The sequence below is a fragment of the Bos mutus genome, chromosome 24 (genome assembly GCF_027580195.1).
Source record: "Bos mutus isolate GX-2022 chromosome 24, NWIPB_WYAK_1.1, whole genome shotgun sequence".
NCBI lineage: Eukaryota > Metazoa > Chordata > Mammalia > Artiodactyla > Bovidae > Bos > Bos mutus.
In genome coordinates this window covers 52,931,223-52,954,943 of record NC_091640.1, presented here as the reverse complement: position 1 = coordinate 52,954,943, position 23,721 = coordinate 52,931,223, and the positions used below count along the sequence as shown (strand labels likewise).

General features: G+C 40.9%; 1 protein-coding gene across 1 annotated transcript in view; it reads right to left on the bottom strand.

The window, feature by feature from the left end:
- The window catches only part of DCC (DCC netrin 1 receptor), an 877,980-nt gene that overhangs the window by 174,156 nt on the left and 680,103 nt on the right, over positions 1-23,721 (bottom strand). The window contains exon 16 of the mRNA XM_070361809.1: positions 1,077-1,172. Coding sequence (XP_070217910.1) covers positions 1,077-1,172 — 96 coding nt within the window. The remainder of the gene's footprint in view (positions 1-1,076; positions 1,173-23,721) is intronic.

Sequence of the window (23,721 nt, the reverse complement as noted above, 5' to 3'; positions counted from 1 at the left end):
AACAAACTGTACAAAGTTCACATAAATTTAGGTGGTAGCAGAAGTCACAGGACCACATCATTTCCTGGAGGTTCATTGATTCCTAGCTGCCAGGACTCATACTCAGGCACCCCAGTGATTTTCCATGGTGCTCCTACTAAATCCTGCTCCTTTGCATCAGATCCTTTGTTGTCATTAAGGTGAAAACAGCTGATAAGTTGAATGAACTTTGAGGACTGTGGGTTTTGAAAGGATCAAAGTATACATTAAAAAGATAGAGTAGGATCCTGGGTTTTGCTTTCACATTTCAGACATAAGGCTATTAGGAGTGGTCACGTGACTCTGAGTCATGTGCTGGGTCATGAGCAAGCCTCACAGGGGTACTTATGGTACTTATTCTGTTTCTGAGTAGGTCCAGCCTTATTCACAAATAGTCTCCATAAATGACCGGGATCTCACTTTCTAACCCACCCTTTTCTCTTTCTCATTTCCTTGAGCCCTGTTTTCCTCCTTTGCCTCCTCTAAGGTCCAACTCACATAACAATTTCCAGAAGTGATAAGCCCTTGAAGCAACCAATTCTTTCAGTGCCTGCAGGCCTTGGGCACTGTTGGGGTGACCCTTTGGCCCAGCTCAGAAAGAAGCTCCTGTATGACTCAGCCTAGTCCAAACCAGCCCCATGAGGGCAGTTGATGTTTGTTAATATCACCTTGAAGGACCCTCTGCAATGAAGCTAGTGTCCATTCAGGCACCTGGTGGCCTTCTGCAGAGACCCTCCTGCCTACATTGAACTGATTTGGAAATAAGTTGCCCAGAGGAATGAACAATGGTGTCAAGACACCAAAATATGAAGCTACTGGAAACAAATAAAGAGAATAAGGGATCTACATTCTTTAAGTCCAAGTACTAATTTACAGACTGAATTCCTCTCACAATTTTGATAACCCCCAAAATAATAAATTGTGCATGTATATATACACATAAGCCTCGGACATGACTTCATACATTTTTTTCTTCATTATTTGTTTTGTTTCATTTTGGTTTGTTGTTTTCACAACTCAAATGCCTTGTGAAAAAAAGATGAACTATTTCAGCTTACCTGTGATAGATCGGGTGGTAGCACTTTCATAAAGAGGAACTCCTTCTCCTGCATTGTTAAAAGCTTTTAGGGAGATGACATAATGGGAACTTGACTCTGGAGGAAAACAGAGAAAAAAAAAATGTACGTGTGGGTTTATTTAATGTGCTGAAATACTCAGGATAAACATTTTCCTGAAATCAAATTGAATATAGTCAATTAAGCAAACAGTTGAAAAATGAGTGAGCTTGATTCTGGGAAAAGGGCAGCAGTGGTGGAAATATAGTTTTTGATCTTCTTGAATCTCCAGGTAAAAAGAGACAGAAAGACTAGATGGAGAAACAAAGGCATTCAGACTTTTATGACAAAATGAGGTGATGGGGTCTGTATGTTCACATCCTAAAACACCAATGGATGTGGACAAACCCCCAAGGCCCTTAGAACCCACACGTTATTAGTATCTGTGGGAGAGAAATTGGAGGGAAACATCAATCCTGAAAACAGAGTAATTCTAAAATAACTACCAGGTAATGCTATTAACAGAAAGTACAATAGACCAGTTTGAGAATGGTAAATATAAACCCTTGAAACTAACCTACAAACTCTTTCTGGGACAGGGTTCACCTTGAGGACAAACTATTGGAAATATATTTATTTGTTCTAGCTCTGTGAAGAATACTGTTGGTAGCTTGATAGGGATTGCATTGAATCTATAAATTGCTTTGGGTAGTATACTCATTTTCACTATATTGATTCTTCCAATCCATGAACATGGTATATTTCTCCGTCTATTAGTGTCCTCTTTGATTTCTTTCACCAGTGTTTTATAGTTTTCTATATATAGGTCTTTAGTTTCTTTAGGTAGATATATTCCTAAGTATTTTATTCTTTTCGTTGCAATGGTGAATGGAATTGTTTCCTTAATTTCTCTTTCTGTTTTCTCATTATTAGTGTATAGGAATGCAAGGGATTTCTATGTGTTGATTTTATATCCTGCAACTTTACTATAATCCTTGATTAGTTCTAGTAATTTTCTGGTGGAGTCTTTAGGGTTTCCTATGTAGAGGATCATGTCATCTGCAAATAGTGAGAGTTTTACTTCTTCTTTTCCAATTTGGATTCCTTTTATTTCTTTTTCTGCTCTGATTGCTGTGGCCAACACTTCCAAAACTATGTTGAATAGTAATGGTGAAAGTGGGCACCCTTGTCTTGTTCCTGACTTTAGAGGAAATGCTTTCAATTTTTCACCATTGAGGATAATGTTTGCTGTGGGTTTGTCATATATAGCTTTTATTATGTTGAGGTATGTTCCTTCTATTCCTGCTTTCTGGAGAGTTTTTATCATAAACGGGTGTTGAATTTTGTCAAAGGCTTTCTCTGCATCTATTGAGATAATCATATGGTTTTTGTTTTGCAATTTGTTAATGTGGTGTATTACATTGATTGATTTGCGGATATTGAAGAATCCTTGCATCCCTGGGATAAAGCCCACTTGGTCATGGTGTATGATCTTTTTAATGTGTTGTTGGATTCTGATTGCTAGAATTTTGTTTAGGATTTTTGCATCTATGTTCATCAGTGATATTGGCCTGTAGTTTTCTTTTTTTGTGGGATCTTTGTCAGGTTTTGGTATTAGGGTGATGGTGGCCTCATAGAATGAGTTTGGAAGTTTACCTTCCTCTGCAATTTTCTGGAAGAGTTTGAGCAGGATAGGTGTTAGCTCTTCTCTAAATTTTTGGTAGAATTCAGCTGTGAAGCCGTCTGGACCTGGGCTTTTGTTTGCTGGAAGATTTTTGATTACAGTTTCAATTTCCGTGCTTGTGATGGGTCTGTTAAGGGTCTGCCTTATGATCCAGCAATCCCACTGCTGGGCATACACACTGAGGAAACCAGAAAGGAAAGAGACACGTGTACCCCAATGTTCATCGCAGCACTGTTTATAATAGCCAGGACATGGAAACAACCTAGATGTCCATCCGCAGATGAATGGATAAGAAAGCTGTGGTACATATACACAATGGAGTATTACTCAGCCATTAAAAAGAATACATTTGAATCAGTTCTAATGAGGTGGATGAAACTGGAGCCTATTATACAGAGTGAAGTAAGCCAGAAGGACAAACACCAATACAGTATACTAACGCATATATATGGAATTTAGAAAGATGGTAACAATAACCCTGTATACAAGACAGCAAAAGAGACACTGATGTATAGAACAGGCTTATGGACTCTGTGGGAGAGGGAGAGGGTGGGAAGAAAAAAAAAAAAAAACAACAAGTTTCCAAATACACCAGAGCTGATTTTACACTTTTGTTCTCTTGACATTGTGGCTGTTTCTTATAATCATACCTGACCTTATAGCCCTCTTTTCAACATTTGTATAGCTCATTAAGAATTCTGAGTTCATCATAAAGCTCCTTTTCATTTGCATTAAAAAAAAAAAAAAATATATTTAAAATTTATGAGTAGGTCAAACAACAGACATGAAAGGAAGAGAAAGTCCAGATCAAAGTAGGAGAGAGGAATAGTTTTGAAAACTTGGAACGCAAACTGCCACAATTTTTAGTGTGTACCAGGGTTTGGCCAACTTTTCTGTAAGAGACCAAGACAGTCCATACAGCTTTGCAGTCCACCTAGTCTCTGCCACATATTCATCTATATTTGCTTACAACTCTTCAAAAGTACAAAAAGCATTGTTAGTTCAGTGATGCCCAATAAAAATAGAACCTGGACCAGATTTGACCCATAGGCTACAGTTCCCTGAGCCCTGAGCCCTGAGCCCTGGTGTAAGAAAAACAAGAGGACAGGGAGCTCTGTGTATTTAGAAAAGCTATTTGAATTTCTGAGCATGCAGGGAAACAAATCTCATAAAAGCAAGCACAAAAAAACCTGTTGAGGTTAAGTTTCTTACAAAATAAAATGAGGACACTATCATACCTACAGACAAGTACACAAAAAGAGGATCAAAAGTACACAAGAAAAACACATCAAACCTGCGATTTGCTATCCCAAAGTGAGCTAAGTAATGTTAAGAAAACAAAATCCCAGAGATGCAAGAGTAACATAAATCAGAATGATTACAATTCATAAACGAGGTGGCATATTTCAGAAAGAATTATATTTAAGTAAAGAAGTAATTTTAGAAAGAAAGTATAACAAGGTGAATAAATAAAGCAATAAGGAGAAAACAAAACCAAGAGTAAATTAAGAAAGAATAAAGAAAACGCAGGAAAAAGTGACACATATCGCAGCACACACACACACACACACACATTTGAGAAGGAAGAACTTACACTGGAGTAACAGTGGTCCTTGAGGGAAAAAAATCAAAGAAAGGGAAAAGAACAAATGCACAGAAAAAAATGCAATGCAAGAAATTTTTGCTGACTTAAAAAAATCTTTTAGGCATGTGGACACAAAGAATACAGGATTTATAAGGGGGAAATTAGATTATTATCAGATTTTTTTTGACAGCATCATTTTGTGCCAGAAGAAACTGAAGTGATTTGAGACACTCAAGGTAAGAAAATGTGATCCAAGGATTTCACAGTCAACAAGAGTTAACTTCAAATATAAAGGGCTGTTATAACAGTTTGATAACACCCAAACTCTTACCAACTTGCAAGGAATCAGGAAATATTGTTCCCCTGATCCTCAGAACCACTGGAAAATGAGCCTTGGCTATTTAAAGTGACCTGAGAGATACTGATCTAATAGCTAACTGAAGAACAATAAATTTAATGAACTAAGACTAATTGAGGGTTAAAAGGAGAAATTTTATTTTGTAACACTGCATGTTCTGATACTGTCCCCATATTATAATCATAAGACAAAATTAAGGGAGAATGGGGATAATATATATAGAAACATTTTATTAACTATTATTGATGGTGAGACTATTATTAATGTTACTCTAATACCAATGCAATATGAGATAGAGCAAACGAGAAATCACGAGAAAGTCTAATTCTGCTGTACCCTACGTCCTTCAGATTGGGATCCCTGGTGTGAACAAGGACACACCATGTAAAAGAGAAGAGATGAAGTATTGTGTTCCTAAAATCTAATTGAAAAAAATCAGTTTAAATGCAAAAGGTATTTTATCTCTAATTCTGTCCACTGAAAACATCTAGAAACACTGACTTAGTGACACAGGTATCTTTTCACCCAAACTGAGATTCTGAAAAAAATATATTTTGCACTGCAAGGAACAAAGGCTTCTTGGAGAACTCGTTGATTCCTAGTCTAAGGCAGAAAACATAGCAACTGAGCCTGAAGCTTCCTGAGATCCCAAGTAGAAAGGAAACCATCAAAGAATAACAGGATTGTGTCAAACGGATTTGGAAGTCAAGTTGGAAGAGCTTCCACAGAACCAAAGAGGAGGACAAACAACTTCAACAAATATAAACGTTGTAATGAAATTAAACTATGACTGTCTGAATTCATATATACTTTAAAGAATAATAAGAGTTGGTCATTTCTGAATTGGACAGGGGAGCAAAGTACTATCTTCAAGTCCGGGTAATGAGCCACATGTTTAGCATGTCCTTCTTAAACAAACTCTACCAGTGTGCAACCAAACAGTATATGAAGGGTGTATCCTATTGTAACAGTATTCCAGCTAATAACAAACATGCAAATATCGCTAGTTTTTTAAGAATTCATGATTGCTAAGATAAAACAGAGAATCTAGACATTATATACCTAATGAAATAGGGCATCCCAGGCGGTGCTAGTGGTAAACAACCCACTTGCCAATGCAGGAGACCTAAGAGATGGTGGTTCGATCCCTGGGTTGGAAAGATTCCCTGGAGGAGGGGATGGCAACCCGCTCCAGTATGTCTGCCTGGAGAATCCCATGGACAGAGGAGTCTGGTGGGCTACAGTCCACAAGGCTGCAAAGCACTGGACATGACTGAGGCGACTTAGCACGCGCACCACAATGAAATAAATAGTACACTGCCCTCTAGTCTGGCTGAAGGGATCAAACCTACTTGGTCTGATCAAGCTTCTGTATCCAACTGCCAATTTGCAGAAAATACAGCCAAGAAACAGGGTGAACTCTAACTTAATTCATGAAATGATATATCGGTTGCATGTAGTTTTCTGTGTCTGTGTTTGATTTTACAACAGCTTTTAAAATGAATGAATTTATCTCTGACAGTGTTCTTTGAAAACTGATTAGATGGATTTTTCTTCATGAAATTTTTATGTGACCTAAATATTCATCTTAAAGACATGACATTCCAAATGACAATGACACAAGAACCACAATACAACAAGAAGAATAAAATAAAATTACATTTAATGCAGCCAAGGGGCTTCCAGTCAGTGCCTGCTTCGCCTCAAGAGGAGATATTTGTTTTTTTTTAGACTTATGTTATCAATCTGGTTTACCAAAAAAGAGTGATCAGTCAATAAGTATTAAATGCTGTTGGAGATAAAAGAATGTTTGGAAAGGATGGACCTCTCTTGCCAGGTTACAATCATAATTCTGGGCAGAGAACACAATGAAAAAGTACATAAAATTAAGCAGAAAAGTATGTCATACAATGTATGAATGCTACATGAGTTTAGAGGCCTAAAAACTTAGTGGAGGATTAGCTCATTAAGGAATTATCAGACTTGGAACTAGTACTGATGGGCACGGGTAGGATTTAGAGATAGAAGGATGGTCATGGGTCACAGCCTTGAAAAACTCAGCAGTGGCCAAAGAACTGGGGAAGGTCAGTGTTCATTCCAATCCCAAAGGGCGGTGCCAAAGAATGTACAAATTATCATACAATTTTGCTCATTTTGCATGCTAATAAGATTATGCTCAAAATCCTTCAAGCTAGGTTTCAACAATATGTGAATTGAGAACTTCCAGATGTACAGGCTGAGTTTAGAAAAGAGGAACAAGAGATCAAATTGGCAACCTCCTACTGGATTGCAGATAAAAGCAAGGAAATTCCCCAAAAATGTCTGTTTCTGCTTCATTGATTACTAGAGAGCCTTTGTGAGGATCACAACAAACTGTGAAAAATTCTTCAAGAGATGGGAATACCACAACACCTTAGAAACCTGTATGCAGGTCAAGAAGCAACAGTTAGAACCTTACATGGAACAACAGACTGATTCAAAACTGGGAAAGGATTATGACAAGGCTGTATTGTCACCCTGTTTATTTAACTTATATACAGAGTACATCATGTGAAATGTTGGGCTGGATGAATCACAAGTTGGAATCAAGATTTCCTGGAGAAATATCAACAGCCTCAGATATGCAGTTTATATCACCCTAATGGCAGAAAGCGAGGAGGAATTAAAGAGCCTTTTGAAGACAGTGAAAGAGGAGAATGAAAAAGCTGGCTTAAAACTTAGCATTCAAAAAACTATTATCATGTATCTGGTCCCATTATTTCATGGCAAATAGATGGGTAAAAAGTGGAAGCAGACAGATTTTCTTTTCTCGGGCTCCAAAATCACTATGGACGGTGACTGCAGCCATGAAATTAAAAGATGCTTTCTTCTTGGAAGAAAAGCTATGATAAACCTAGACAGCATATTATAAAGCAAAGACATCACTTTGCCAATAAACATCTGTACAGCCAAAGCTTTGGTTTTTCCAGCAGTCATGTATGGATGTGTGAGTTGAACCATAAAGAAGGCTGAGGGCTGAAGAATTGATGCCTTCAAACTGTGGTGCTGGAGAAGACTCCTGAGAGTTCCTTGGACTGCAAGGAGACCGATCCAGTCAATCTGAAAGGAAATCAACCCTGAATACTCACTGGAAGGACTGATGCTGTAGCTCCAATACTTTGGCCACCTGATGCAACAAGCTGACTCATTGGAAAAGACCCTGATGCTAGGAAAGATGGAAGACGAAAGGAGAAGAGGGTGGCAGAGGATGAAATGGTTAGATTGTATCACCAACTCAATAGACATGAATCTGAGCAAATTCTGAGAGATGGTGAAGGATAGGGAAACTTGGCATGCTACAGTCCAAGGAGTGGCGAAGAGTCAGACACGACCTGGTGACTGAACAACAACAAAAGAATAAAATATCTCAGAGAATAATGGGTCAGACTGAAAACAGTGAGGAAGATCATCAAAGCACTTTTCTATTAGGAAAAATACACTTTATAGTTACTGGATTTCAAACATATATAAACTACAATGTAAACATTTATATTAGATTCAAACCACATCTAATTACTTCTTTTGGGTGAAATTACAATTAATTTACCAGTATACATATACTATGTATTTGTGTTTGTCTATATATTTCTTTCTGGGCTTTCCTGGTGGCTCAGAGGGAAAGAATCTGCCTGCAGTGCAGGAGAAGTGGGTTCGCTGCTTGGGTTGGGGAGATCCCCTGGAGGAGGCAATGACAACGCACTTCAGACTCCTGCCCGAAAAATTTCATGGACAGAGGAGCCTGACCAGGGGCAGTTCACGGGGCTGCAAAGAGTCAGGCACAACTGAGCAACTAAACAATAATGCGTATTTCTTTACCAAGAGAGTGAGAGAGATATCAGGAATGCCAAACTTACATGATTAGAAGTTAGAGTTTTATTTTTGATTTTGTCTTTGTTTTCAAACTTGAGAGAGGGAGGGAGCGAGAGTATGGTAGAAATATTTGGCTATAGTGTCAAAGACAATATGGCCTAGAGGATCTCAGACAGGAATCCATTTACGTATTAATAATTCATCAAAGCAGAGGGGCTAGCACTCAGGTTCAGGGTGTTGTTAGCCTATGGAGAGCAGGCTCAGAGTAGTCAAACCTTCTGGAAACCCAGAGTTTTATGGGAAATCCACAAATTTTCAAATGTTGGCAAACGATTTAAATAAAGAATATAAACTTGTGCTGGCAAAACAAAATCATATATCTCTGAACTGAATCCAGGTCCGTGGCCCCTTGTCTATAACCTTAGAGTCCTACATATACAGTTCAGTTCAATTCAGTCGCTCAGTCGTGTCAGACTCTTTGTGACCCCATGAACCACAGCACACCAGGCCTCCCTGTCCATCACCAACTCCCAGAGTTCACTCAGACTCACGTCCATCGAGTCAGTGATGCCATCCAGTTGTCTCATCCTCTGTCGTCCCCTTCTCCTCCTGCCCCCAATCCCTCCCAGCATCAGAGTCTTTTCCAATGAGTCAACTCTTCGCATGAGGTGGCCAAAGTACTGGAGTTTCAGTTTTAGCATCATTCCTTCCAAAGAAATCCCAGGGCTGATCTCCTTCAGAATGGACTGGTTGGATCTCCTTGCAGTCCAAGGGACTCTCAAGAGTCTTCTCCAACACCACAGTTCAAAAGCAGCAATTCTTCAGGCCTCAGCCTTCTTCACAGTCCAACTCTCACATCCATACATGACCACTGGAAAAACCATAGCCTTGACTAGATGGACCTTTGTTGGCAAAGTAATATCTCCGCTTTTGAATATGCTATCTAGGTTGGTCATAACTTTCCTTCCAAGGAGTAAGCATCTTTTAATTTCATGGCTGCAGTCACCATCTGTAGTGATTTTGGAGCCCCCAAAATAAAGTCTGACACTGTTTCCACTGTTTCCCCATCTATTTCCCATGAAATGATGGGACCAGATGCCATGATCTTCGTTTTCTGAATGTTGAGCTTTAAGCCAACTTTTTCACTCTCCACTTTCACTTTCATCAAGAGGCTTTTTAGTTCCTCTTCACTTTCTGCCATAAGGGTGGTGTCATCTGCATATCTGAGGTGATTGATATTTCTCCCGGCAATCTTGATTCCAGCTTATGTTTCTTCCAGTTCAGTGTTTCTCATGATGTACTCTGCATATAAGTTAAATAAACAGGGTGACAATATACAGTCTTGATGTACTCCTTTTCCTATTTGGAACCAGTCTGTTGTTCCATGTCCAGTTCTAACTGTGGCTTCCTGACCTGCATACAGATTTCTCAAGAGGCAGGTCAGGTGGTCTGGTATTCCTATCTCTTGAAGAATTTTCCACAGTTTATTGTGATCCACACAGTCAAAGGCTTTGGCATAGTCAATAAAGCATAAATAGATGTTTTTCTGGAACTCTCTTGCTTACAACTACATTCAAATATGTATGTATTCAGGGAAGAATAGGTAATAAGGTGTGGTTCTTTCCCTTCTGATGTCTGTGTCAGAAGCTTTCTCTCTTTTGTACTTTAATAAAACTTTATTACACAAAAGCTCTGAGCGATCAAGCCTCATCACTGGCCCCAGATTGACTTCTCTGGGGGTCAAGAATCCTGGCAGTTTTGTGGTTCAGCAGCAAACTTTCATCTTGGGGGCTCATCTGGGATTCTTCAGGACAAGGTAAGGATGGTTGGAGCTCTAGTTCTTTGTTCTCCTAGTGAACATGCTTTCTGCTATACGTTACTAATGCTACGGTGTGCTTGTGTGAATGAACAACACGCCCTGCACGAAACAAGTGAGAAGCCCGGCTCTGCGGCTCTGTGGTGACCTCATACAGCTTATGGCAGAAACCCTGTTGGGGGTTTATACCAACCTGCCAATGGACTTCCCTGGTGGCTCAGATGGTAAAGCATCTGCGTACAATGCAGGAGACCCGGGTTCAATCCCTGGATTGGGAAGATCTCCTGGAGTGGCAACCCACTCCAGTACTCTTGCCTGGAAAATCCCATGGACAGAGGACAGCCTGGTAGGCTACAGTTCATGGGGTCGCAAAGAGTCAGACACAACTGAACGACTTCGCTTTCACTTTCTTTAGTCAAGATGTCAACAGCAATCAAGGTCTACAACAACCAAGTAGAAACGATAAGATGTGATAGGGAGGATAAGCATGAAATAATAAAGCAGGTGTCTGTTATGCAAGGCTATTGGATACACTGGTTTTCCCTGGACCCCTCTAATTTAGACTGGAATTCAAAGTGAAGAATGTCTGATTTGAGCTCTGAATTTCCCGCTCAGGGTTAAAGCTGACGTGTCCAGGCGGTCAGCCTCATCCATGTTACACTGAATTCGCACCTTCCCCTCTCTGTCCTTACCTCCCAGCTGCCCAATTTATACCTCTTCAGGGCACATATTCCGTAAAAGTCTCTGGAGCATTGCTGTACAATTGGCTTTCAGTTTTGGAAATAGGCATTCTTTCTTTTTTTTTTTTTTTTTTAAAAAAAGTACCATAAGTGATTCATTCTCATTTCACTGCCTCAAATTTTGGTCTCAATTTGAATTACAAGAACATGTGTACCTCATCTAGCTGCTGTCTGGCTCCTGAGCAGTGTTCATAATTTCTTTATCTCCCCCACAGTAAAGGTGAGCTCACTGTCATTTCAATACTGACTCTTGCTAATATTGATAGCCATGAAGTCTATAGTAAGTCTCTGAGCAACAGCAGCTCCTTCCATTCCATGTCCACCACCCATGGTAGAGGATACGCTCACAAAGACTATGGATTTTTACCATTTACCAGCTATTGGATTAATGAGCTACATTGAGTGCTAAATTCCACAAATCCTAACCATGGTGTGTACATCTTGAGGGTGATCAAGCTTTGGTTCATTTCAGTTCAGTTGCTCAGTCATATCTGACTCTTTGCAACCCCATGGACTGCAGCACAGCAGGCCTCCCTGTCCATCACCAAATCCTGGAGTTCACTCAAACTCATGTCCATTGAGTCGGTGATGCCATCTAACCATCTCATCCTCTGTTGTCCCCTTCTCCTCCCGCCTTCAATCTTTCCCAGCATCACGGTCTTTTCCAATGAATCAATTCTTTCCATCAGGTGGCCAAAGTACTGGAGCTTCAGCTTCAGCATCAGTCCTTTCAATGAATATTTGGGACTGATTTCCTTTAGGATTGGACTGGTTGGATCTCCTTGCAGTCCAAGGGACTCTCAAGAGTCTTCACCAACACCACAGTTCAAAAGCATCAATTCTTCACAGCACTCAGCTTTCTTTGTAGTCCAACTCTCACATCCATATATGACTACTGGAAAAACCATAGCTTTGACTAGATGGACCTTTGTTGGCAAAGTGATGTATTTAAGTGACCAAGCTTAAATTTAAATAAAAAGTGGCAATGGCTTATTCTCCGGAAAGGTAAACAGATGTTCAGCAGGGATGCTTCTGATAAAGGAATATTGCTAGAGCTAAGAGTCTTTAAAGACGTTTAAATCTGGTATGTTGCTGTTTTTAGTTGATAATTTGAGCATCAGGTAAGTTCGCTGACATTTCTAAGGTAACACAGAGCTGCCCAGCACATAGAAGACCTAAGACAGCTTCATCTCCCCTTTTTCAAGAAGCCTCTCCTTATGCCCTGCACGCTCTCTGAGCTAACATCTTTTGGGCCCCTCTTGCCTCTGTACAGTGCTTTTGTCAAACTGCATCTGGATCTCCTGAGGAAGCAGTAGGATCTTTTCAGGTTCAGTTATTAGTTGCTTCCCTAGTAGCTCAGACAGTAAAGCATCCACCCACAAGGCAGGAGACCTGGATTCGATCCCTGGGTCGGGAAGATCCCCTGGAGAAGGAAATGGCAACCCACCCCAGTATTCCTGCCTGGAGAATCCCATGGACAGAGGAGCCTTGCAGGCCTAGAGTCCACGGGGTAACTTTAAAGAGTCAGACACAACTGAGCAACCAACACTTTCACTTTAAGTTATTAGTGGCTTTGAACTCTTTTTACATTGTGATGGAGGCATTTCATTTAAGTGTGTACTGAGGGGGAAAGATGCTGTGAGATGTGGAACAAGGGAGAAGGAGGGTTTGTGTTTCCGCCCCTTACAAAAGAATGTCATTTGTGACTGTACCACTAGAGGGCAATGTGGAGCTATTTTTCTGCACATGCTCAGAGCTCAACTTTAAAACAAGTAATCACAAAAGAATTGCCTAGAATTGCTCCCTCTTTAGACACATCAAATGAATTAAACACATTTAATATTATCATAATGAATTCCAAATGAATTAATCATTAATTATGGTCAGACCCCATTGTTCGGGAATACATTTAATGACAATTATGAGAGTAAATTTATTTTTTGGATTTGCTAAAACGTTACAGATATTTAGGCTTGAAAACATGTCAATTGCCTCTGAAAAATTGTGTACAGCAGTATTCTCTCATTTTAATTTACTCTGACTGAATCGTACTGAGATAACTTGAATTTTGGTACATGTCCATGGGGATTATTTTTAATTATGGATATTCTGGGTGTTCATTGGAAGGACTGATGCTGAGGCTGAAACTCCAGTACTTTGGCCACCTCATGCGAAGAGTTGATTCATTGGAAAACACCCTGATGCTGGGAGGGATTGGGGGCAGGAGGAGAAGGGGACGACAGAGGATGAGATGGCTGGATGGCATCACCGACTAAGATGCACATGAGTCTGGGTGAACTCCGGGAGTTGGTGATGGACAGGGAGGCCTGGCGTGCTGCGATTCATGGGGTCACAAAAAGTCGGACACAACTGAGCGACTGAACTGAACTGAACTGATTCTGAGTGATTCCACAGATTTCAAATTATTGATCAGATTTATATCATCGTTTGGCCAATATTTCCTATAGAATGCATCACATTGGGATACAGAAAGATAAAAATGTATTTAATAACTCTGAGCATCCAACACAGATGGCTTCTGGCCAGTATCTTATTTGTGGCCAGCAAAGAAGGAAATAAACATACATTTATACATTACAGGGGTTGGACAAGGAATGGGCAACAGGAAGATTTTTTGGGTCTTCTTCCCCAGAGACTAGGTAGGTGAGAGAGCCGTTGTTCTGAGAGTTTTTGTTGAGGCTTGCCTGAAGGTAGTGAAGTGCATGCATCTCACAGGGCTGAGAGAATCAAATGACTTGCAGACAGCTCCTCGGGGGCTGGACCAAGATGCTGTGCTTAGTAACAAAGGCCAGTAAGAAGAACATCATTATTTTTAATTAATATTTGGTGTGAATTAAATGCCACCGGCATGTGCTAGATTGACAGCCCACAGACCTTTATTCATTACAGATTATGTACTTCGCTCAGTGGCCCCATCAATGCCAAGTGCTTGTCGGGGCCCAATCTCCATGTCCCTACATCTTCTGCCCTCTGTGAGCACTGCCAACAAGTCAATTAGAGAAAATTAGAGTGGTAACTGTCTGCCTAGCGCAGACGCCGGCTCACTGCAGAGAACCAGGGTGACCCGAGGCAGAGTAGAGGCTACCAGATCCCTGTCGGAGGGTAGATATGACTGGACACCTCTGACCCCCCTGGACCTGAACTGTTTAATTAAGGGTAATGGGTGGACAGCAAACACAGCCAACTGCACTGATCTCTTAAAAGGGTGAGCAACTCATATTCAAGAAAGATGCAATTTATATAGTACATTCAATATTCAATTCTACTCCATCATACACACCTGTTTGCAAATTTAATTAACAGCTAATCTAACTAGCATCCTTTGAAGGTTTTCTTCCTTTCTTCCTTCCTCCTTTACTCTTTCTTTCTCTTTTCCAGGAGCACTATCCAGAGAATGGTCAGATTATAACATCCTTGGCTCATTAACCAGTCTTACTGGTACCAAACTGCACATTCTGAAACCTACCAGTTCATGAAAAATGATCCCAAAGAGACTGTGCGACAAAACCTCTTACTTACATATTTGTTATTCTTTGTCTATTCATTTGTTCCTTTGCTCATCAATTATCATTTAACATCTTGTGTGTGTAAGGACAAGGTTATATGTTTTCTAGGGTATGTAAGGGTTGAAACAAACAAGTCATTTTTCGCCTATCTTTTAGTGGAGAAGTTATGTTAGAAGTTTAAAAAAAAAAATCAGAGCAGAAGTGTTCTGGAGTCAGCTAGGCTGTGTGGAGAAGACGGCAGTTTTGCTGACTCTTCCGATGAAGAAAGGTTGAGCAGAGAGAGTGACAGAAGCAAATACAAGTGAACCAGGCAAGGTGGTTGTAGAATCATGCGCGTTAGAATGAAATACCGAGTTTCTTCTCCTCCTCCTTTTTCTCCCTCTGCCCCATCCTCCTCCCAACAGTAGTATTAGTTGGATGTCTAATTAGGCGTTAGACATTCATTCACTACAGTAAGTCCCCTACATACGAACTTCTAAGCTGCAAATTTCAAAGGTGCGGATGTGCATTCGAGTGTCCAGTCACGTAAGTTAGTTCGTGTGTCGAGCGTACATTGTCATGTGTGTGCATCGTCTACAAGTGGCTGTGCTTTTGTGGCCTTTACTGTACAAGTCCTTCACAGACGACAGCAGTACAGTATCTTTATTTCAAGCCCAGCATGTCTGGAAACAAGCGTAAAAGCAGCGATGATATAGCTGGTACTGCTAAGAAGTGCTGAGCAATGATGATGGAAACGAAAGTGAAAATAATTGAGGGAGTGGAGTGAGGTGAAGAGCTGGAGCTAGAACTGCAAGAGGACTTCACGCTGTGCGTCACAAGCCACTTCCTAATGAAGGCCTGATGGAACCGCAGGCCCAGAGAAAGGACAGAGAGAGACAAGAGGGAGAAACAAGCAACTGGAGAGAGTCATGATGCAGAAACGGGCAAGGGGATCTTCTTAACTCGAGGAGGCACTGTTAAATTTTGAGGCACAGGACCTGAGTGTTGAACAGTGCTTAGTGCATAAAGGGTGCAACAGCTGTTCAGAATGCAATCCAGGGCTACCATGTCATTTATGATGAGAGAAAATAAAAAAAAATAGAGCTACTACATCGCTGGATCAGTTTTTCAAAAGGGTAGACAGAACTGAATCCAGCAAGGAAGCTATGCCATCATGTCAGGAGTGAGTAAGATCGCAGCTCGCCCTCCATCTCCTATCTCTGACGACCCTTCAGCTCTACTGTTCCCCACCCCCTCTCCCCGTCCTGTCAGTGACTCTTCTTGCCTGTTCACTCGATGACAGCTCCTGCGTGCCAGCTGCTGCACTGCACCACTGTACACTCAGGGTACTGCACTGTAAGATTTAACTGTGTTATTTTGTGTGTGTGTATTATTTGTGTGAGAAGTATTATAAACCTATAGCCGGTCGTGTTAGCTGGGTATCTAGGCTAACTGTGTTGGACTCATGCACAGACTGGACTTTAAGAACACACTCTTGGAATGCAATTCCTTTGTATGCAGGGGACTTCCTTTACCTCCTATCCTTTACTTAATCCTTCCCTCAATCCAGTGTCTGGCATATAGGAGGTACCCAGCAAATATCCGTTGAGTGGATAAACGATTGCCCCTTTTTGTAGGTAAGCAGGAGAATTTTTCAGAGAAGGCAATGGCACCCCACTCCAGTACTCTTGCCTGGAAAATCCCATGGACGGAAGAGCCTGGTAGGCTGCAGTCCATGGGGTTGCTACGAGTTGGGCACGACTGAGCGACTTCACTTTCACTTTTCACTTTCCTGCATTGGGGAAGGAAATGGCAACCCACTCCAGTGTTCTTGCCTGGAGAATCCCAGGGATGGAGGAGCCTGGTGGGCTTCCGTCTATGGGGTCGCACAGAGTTGGACACGACTGAAGCGACTTAGCAGCAGCAGCAGAAGCTGGAAAATTTTTAACTCCAAAGCTTAGCCCTTTATTATTGTCTTTTACTGAATAAAGAGATGGTGAGTGGAATAACATTTTGAACGAGTTTCAAGTTGTGCTTTTAGAAATATTAATTCCCCAGAAGTAGGTAGTCTAGGGAAAGCTGCTTAGAGCAGGTCTACTTCAGAGGCTACTGTAACTGTCCAGGGAAAGATCACAGAGGCGTGGTCTCAGGTGGGAGAGAGGATGAAGAGTGAAAGGTGGCATGTGGGGGACACAGTGTGGAGGGACAATGGAGGGACAATGAGGAAGGGCGAAACCGAGAGGGACTCCCAGGTTCTGAGGCTGAGAGTCAGAAGAAATTATAGCTGGGATGAGAAAATCGAGAAGGGAGAGAAAAATCCCCACTTCTGCCATGTTTTGTGGCATGCCATGCCATGCCAGGACAGGGAGGGACACCACAGATAAAACACACGGGCTCCACTGGGCTCGGGTCGTGGTGTAAGGATTGTGTATAAATAACCTGTAGTATGGAGGATTCTTTCTTTAAGCCTCCAGGAAGCAGAGCATGCATTCAGATAGTCTTCTGAATAATCATTTTCCTCTTTGTCTCCTACTGAAGTAACTAGCTCTCTTGGGGTTATTTAGGTTCAGACTGGAGATAGTGACGTGAAAGTCGCTCAGTCGTGTCTGACTCTTTGCGACCCCATGGACTATATACAGTCCATAGAATTCTCCAGGCCAGAATACTGGAGTGGGTAGCCTGTCCCTTCTCCAGGGGATATTCCCAGACCAGGGATCAAACCTGGGTCTCTCGCACTGCAGGTGGATTCTTTACCAGCGGAGCCACCAGTGAAGCCCAGATGGGAGATAGTCTGCCTAGAATTGCTGGCTGTCTCTTGGTTGAGTGCTTCCGAAGGTGTGTGGTATTTTCCATCACGTTTAAGAAAAGCAGACTTTCATGTGTACTGTGCTTTTACTTTAAAAAATAACTTCTCATCAGTTTTCTCAACAGTGTTACAGTGAAGCTAGGGCAGGGATGGTCACGCCTGTCTTAGTCATGTAGAGACTGAGATCCAGTCGCCATCATCTCAGCCAGAGAAGACACAGGAAGACCTGACTTCCACGTGCCTAGACACGCTTCTCCACAGCACCAGGATGGGAAGGTCTGGGGTTTGCTCTGGACTGTTCTGCAGAGCAGGCTTTAGTCGCCAGTTAGAGCAAAAATAAACATCCATCACCTCTTTGGTGGGTGAGGTATGCTTTGGCAGCCAGCCCTCAGAGTCGGAGAAACAATTAAATGTTCAGATTATAAAGTGCCACAAACAGCTTACAATGGGGCACTTAATGAAATGATTTCTCAGCAAAGCTTTACATCAGGAAATTACCAGAGACTGTACAACCAAACACAGAGGTTTCCCTCTTTTCATTCACATTTCTCAGGGAAATAATGAATGAAATAAAAGACCATGGTGAAAATATTGTATGACCATGTTAAGGACTCAATTAGTGAGAAACACAAATACCATTTGCTTAGTTAATTCAAGCAAACATCATTACTTTGGCTTAAAAATAATTCAGACTGACCTCCTAGCATGAAGGAGAAACAGAAGAATAAAATAATAAAATAAAATGTACTTTGGTTAGGCATTGGAAGAGGAAGCATATCTTTCCCTTTTATAAATATTTTCTATCTTTTCTTCACTTACACATCTTGTCTCCTTTTTCTATACTTCTGGGTTCTTCTCTTCCTAACTCTCCTGACTATTTATTCTGGGCTTTCGAGAGAGGGGATGGAAACCAGAAAGTAGAAGAGAAATATAAATAGAACAAAGAGAAAGAATAATAAGCACACGAATACAGAGGTGCTGAGGAAAGGGGCCAGATCCCAGTGGAAGAAGGAGAGTTTCTGCTTATGAGCACTCGTGGTGCCAGATACCAACGTGGCCATGCTTCCTCACACTTATCCCGCCCTAAGGTGGGTACCGTGATGGTCCCCACACCCAGGATGAGAGAATCCACCCTTAGCAATGGTCACAGGGCTCATGAATTAGCAGCAGTCAGATTCAAAGCCGGATCTGCCCCACTTCTGAGCCTACCCACCTTCCGGTCACGGTGGGATCCAGACTGAACAAGACAACGGGTGGAAAAGGCCCTAAATCGCTTACACTCTTGTTTGAAGCAGAAGAGTAGAAAGAATAACACAAGATAGAAATGATTTCAGGACTTTACCGCGCCTCAAGTTAAGCGAAGCCCAAGTGGAATGTTCTGGCTTTCAGTGTCTGAGACGCGTGTTTGTGTGTGTCTGTGTGTGCGAGTGTGTCTAGTCTGCTCAATCTGTCAGCTTCTATATTCAGTCAATTTCCTGCCTTCATCTGGGTAATGTGTCTTGTTACTTGATTGCTGACCTTTAATTAATCAGGATGCCAAACAGATGATACTCAGACATTTAAGTGACATACAGCCTGCACACACATATGTGTGTATTTATTTATAATTATGGTGGTTATTTCTGTATATGTATTTTTGCTTCTGCTTTCTTCATTATCTTCAGATTAAGTTCCATTTACAGCAACCCACAAAGTATTGTAAAACAGTGTTGCATTGTGAATGATGTAAATGTTCCATGACTACTCTATACAGTCTGGTAGCCACTAGCCACATGTGACTCTTGGCCACTTAAAATGTAAGTAGCATGACTAGCGACTATTTTTTTTTCATTTTATTTAACTTCATTAGCTCAAGTTTAGAGAGCTGCTTGTGGCTAGTGGCTTCCGTGGTGGGCAGCACACCGATACAGAAGCTCTGTTTACCTTTCTGTCCCATGGGGTTGCCATAGTTACTAAGGTCTTGTGGACAACGCCAAGGGAAAATGCAGCAGGTTCAATGTGAGGGTCCTAGCTGCTATTTCCCTCTTTAAATGTAGAATAACTCACTATATATACATACTATACTTTCATAGTCTGGGCTAAAGTTTAATAATTATATGCATATATTGCATACATATATCATATATATAGCACACACATACCACATGTACACATATATATGCATACATATATCATATATGGGGCTTCCCTTATAGCTCAGTGGGTAAATATATGGGAATGTCATATATACACATATATGTGCAAACATATATGTCACATATGCATCACATATATTGCAAGCATATGTACATAAATATGTGTATAAATACATATACATATATCACACCTGAAGGTAAAAAACAAAGCATTTGCCATGTATCTGATTCACACACACACACACACACATATATATATGTGTGTGTGTGTGTGTGTATAAAGATACACACACACATACATACATATATCTTAACTGAGTCTATCTTCATGGCAATAAGGTTGCAACTGATGAAACTTTCGAGCGTTCAACTTTTAAATTCTATGCTTTGAAATTTGGGTTTGGTGCTCATCTCAATGTATACTTGACTCAAGAAAATATGTTCAGATGGAAATTAACTTCATTAATAAATAAAGAAAAGGGACATGACATTAATTTCAAGTCTAAGTGACTATAAACTTGAACTCATTTTTAACCTCATGTTTTAATAAGCCATGAAGAAATGAAGTCACAATAGTTAGGTAAGAATAAAGACCTGGTGAAAATAATAACCACCAATGAAAAATGGCACAAAGAATATCACATTTGGCCATTTGATCATAAACAAATATAGTTTCTGACTTATGTTCTTAAGAAAATCAACTAGTATTTTAATTACCCACTCAGATTTGTCTTGGGCTCGGGGGATAGAAGAAGAAGAGAAAAAAAATTAGATGAAACCAAATGGACTTAAAATGAATGGAGCCAAGGTCAAGTGAATGTCAGCATTGACAGTAACAGTTAGTAGATGTATGGGGAAAATAAAACATGCCGTCATTATCAGGAAGACAGGGAAATAAGAACTAAAATACACTTGTTTACCCCATGAATTATAACATTACTGGTATAGATTTGGGTCTTAATAAACAATTTTGTATATGACTGCTTTACATTGACCTAGACTGTAATAGAGCTGCATGTCTGGAAAATTCTGCTGAAAGACTGTAAACAAAGGGAAAAGATAAATAGCAACCTATCTAGTTGTGGGCAGACGCATGTGGTGAGGCTGGGCTTCCTCCAGCATCTTGCTTAGTGAGAACTAGGAAGAGGGTAGGTAGTCACAGGAGAACATTTAGAGATGGAAACTGAGAGGGGTATAAGCCTGAAGCCTGTGGCAGGATGGCGTTAGTGATTTCACAGGCACCTGGCCTTCAGGGAGAATCACTGGGCGTTTAGGGTCAAGGCTCAGAAGGATAGAGTTTTTCCTTCTGGATAGATGTCACCCCAAAATGTAAACAATTCAGTAAGAATTCAGAGAGAGTGGAAAGGCCATGGCACTAGGAGTATATAGACCTGAGTTAGAAATGAACTTGACTACTTAAGAGACACTCTTAAGCAATTTTCGTGACTTTTCTCAGTTCTATCCTTGTCTGTTTTAAAATCTGGAAATGTGAATGATATTATCTTCATTTAAAATATATGTTGAAATTGGTATAGCCACTATGGAGAACATGACGGTTCCTTAAAAACTAAGAGTAGAGTTACTGTATGATCCAGCAATCCTCTCCTGGGCATATATTCAGCAACAGCTCCACTGCAAAAAGATATATGCACCCCGGTGTTAATGGCAGCACTATTTATGATAACCAAGACATGGGAACAACCTACATTTTCCATCAGCAGACAAATGGATAAAGAAGATGCATTGTGTCTAACCCCCCACACACAAACATACAGTGGAATATTATTCAGCCATTAAAAGAATGAAATAATGCCATTTGAAGCAATGTGAAGGGACCTAGTGGTTATCATACTAAGTGACGTAAATCAGAGGAATACAATTAACATATGATATCACTTAGACACAGAATCTAAAAAAAATGATAAAAGTGGACTTACTTACAAAACCAAAACAGACTCACAGATATGGATTAAAAACTTATGGTATCAAAGGGGAAAGAAAGGGAGGAGGATTTAAATTAGGAATTTGGGATAACATACACATACTATTATTTAAATTAAAAACACTTGCTCCTTGGAAGAAAGGTTACGACCAACCTAGACATCATATTAAAAAGCAGAGACATTACTTTGCCAACAAAGGTCTGTCTAGTCAAGGTTATGGTTTTTCCAGTAGTCATGTATAGATGTGAGAGTTGGACTATAAAGAAAGCTGAGCGCCAAAGAATTGATGCTTTTAAACTGTGGTGTTAGAGAAGACTCTTGAGAGTCCCTTGGACTGCAAGGAGATCCAACCAGTCCATTCTAAAGGAGATCAGTCCTGAATATTCATTGGAAGGACTGATGCTGAAGCTGAAACTCCAATACTTTGGCCACTTGATGAGAAGAATTGACTCATTGGAAAAGACTGATGCTGGGAAAGATTGAAGGTGGGAGGAGAAGGAGATGATAGAGGATGAGATGGTTGGATGGCATTACTGACTCAATGGACATGAGTTTGAGTAAACTCCGGGTGTTGGCAACTGACAGAGAGGCCTGGTGTGCTTCAGTCCATGGGGTCGCAAAGAGTCGGACACAACTGAGCAACTGAACTGAATTATTATTTATAAAATAGATAAACAAGGACCTACTGTATAACACAGGGACCTATATTAACTATCTTGCAATAACCTATCAGATCAGATCAGTCGCTCAGTCGTGTCTGACTCTTTGCGACCCCATGAATTGCAGCACGCCAGGCCTCCCTGTCCATCACCAACTCCCGGAGTTCACTCAGACTCATGTCCATCGAGTCAGTGATGCCATCCAGCCATCTCATCCTCTGTGGCGCCCTTCTCCTCCTGCCCCCAATCCCTCCCAGCATCAGAGTCTTTAACCTATAATACACGTATATATTGTTTAGTTGCTAAGTTTTGTCTGACTCTTTTGTGACCCCACGGACTATAACCCACCAGGCTCCCCTGTCCATGGGATTCTCCAGGCAAGAATACTGGAGTGGGTTGCCAACCCAGAGATTGAACCTGCATCTCCTGCATTGGCAGGTGGATTCTCTACCACTTAACCAGGGAAGCCCTGTATATAGAGAGAGACACACACATTAAAATAATGTGTGTGTGTATAAAATCACTATGCTGTACACCTGAAACTAATACAACATTGTTAATCAACTTTCAGTTCAGTTCAGTTGAGTCGCTCAGTCGTGTCTGACTCTTTGTGACCCCATGAAGCTCAGCACACCAGGCCTCCCTGTCCATCACCAACTCCCGGAGTTCACTCAAACTCATGTCCATTGAGTCGATGATACCATCCAGCCATCTCATCCTCTGTCGTCCCCTTCTCCTCCTGCTCCCAATCCTTCCCAGCATCAGATTCTTTTCCAATGAGTCAACTCTTCGCATGAGGTGGCCAAAGTACTGGAGTTTCAGCTTTAGCATCATTCCTTCCAAAGAAATCCCAGCGCTGGTCTCCTTTAGAATGGACTGGTTGGATCTCCTTGCAGTCCAGGGGACTCTCAAGAGTCTTCTCCAACACCACAGTTCAAAAGCATCAATTCTTCAGTGCTCAGCTTTCTTTATAGTCCAACTCTCACATCCATACACGACCACTGGAAAAACCATAGCCTTGACTAGATGGACCTTTGTTGGCAAAGTAATGTCTCTGCTTTTGAATATGCTATCTAGGTTGGTCATAACTTTCCTTCCAAGGAGCAAGCGTCTTTTAATTTCATGGCTGCAGTCACCATCTGCAGTGATTTTGGAGCTCCCAAAAATAAAGTCTGACACTGTTTCCACTGTTTCCCCATCTATTTCCCATGAAGTGATGGGACCGGATGCCATGATCTTTGTTTTCTGAATGTTGACTTCCCCCCAAAAACTGTAAATAAGGCTTGAAAGGGAGCTTCACAAAGAAAGATGTAGAAATGGTAATAAACACATGAACAAGGAAAATGTAAGTTAAAACCACAACCCATTGAGATGCCACCTCACTAACAGCAGAGAACGCTGAGCGTCTGGAGCAACTAGAAGAATGTAGTGTTTCTAGCTGAAATGTAAAATGCTAACCTTGGAAAACTATTTGGCGATTTCCTTTAAACATATTCTCACCATACAACCCAGAAATTCCCTCACAGATATTTAACCAAGGGAAATAAAAACATACTTTCACAAAAAG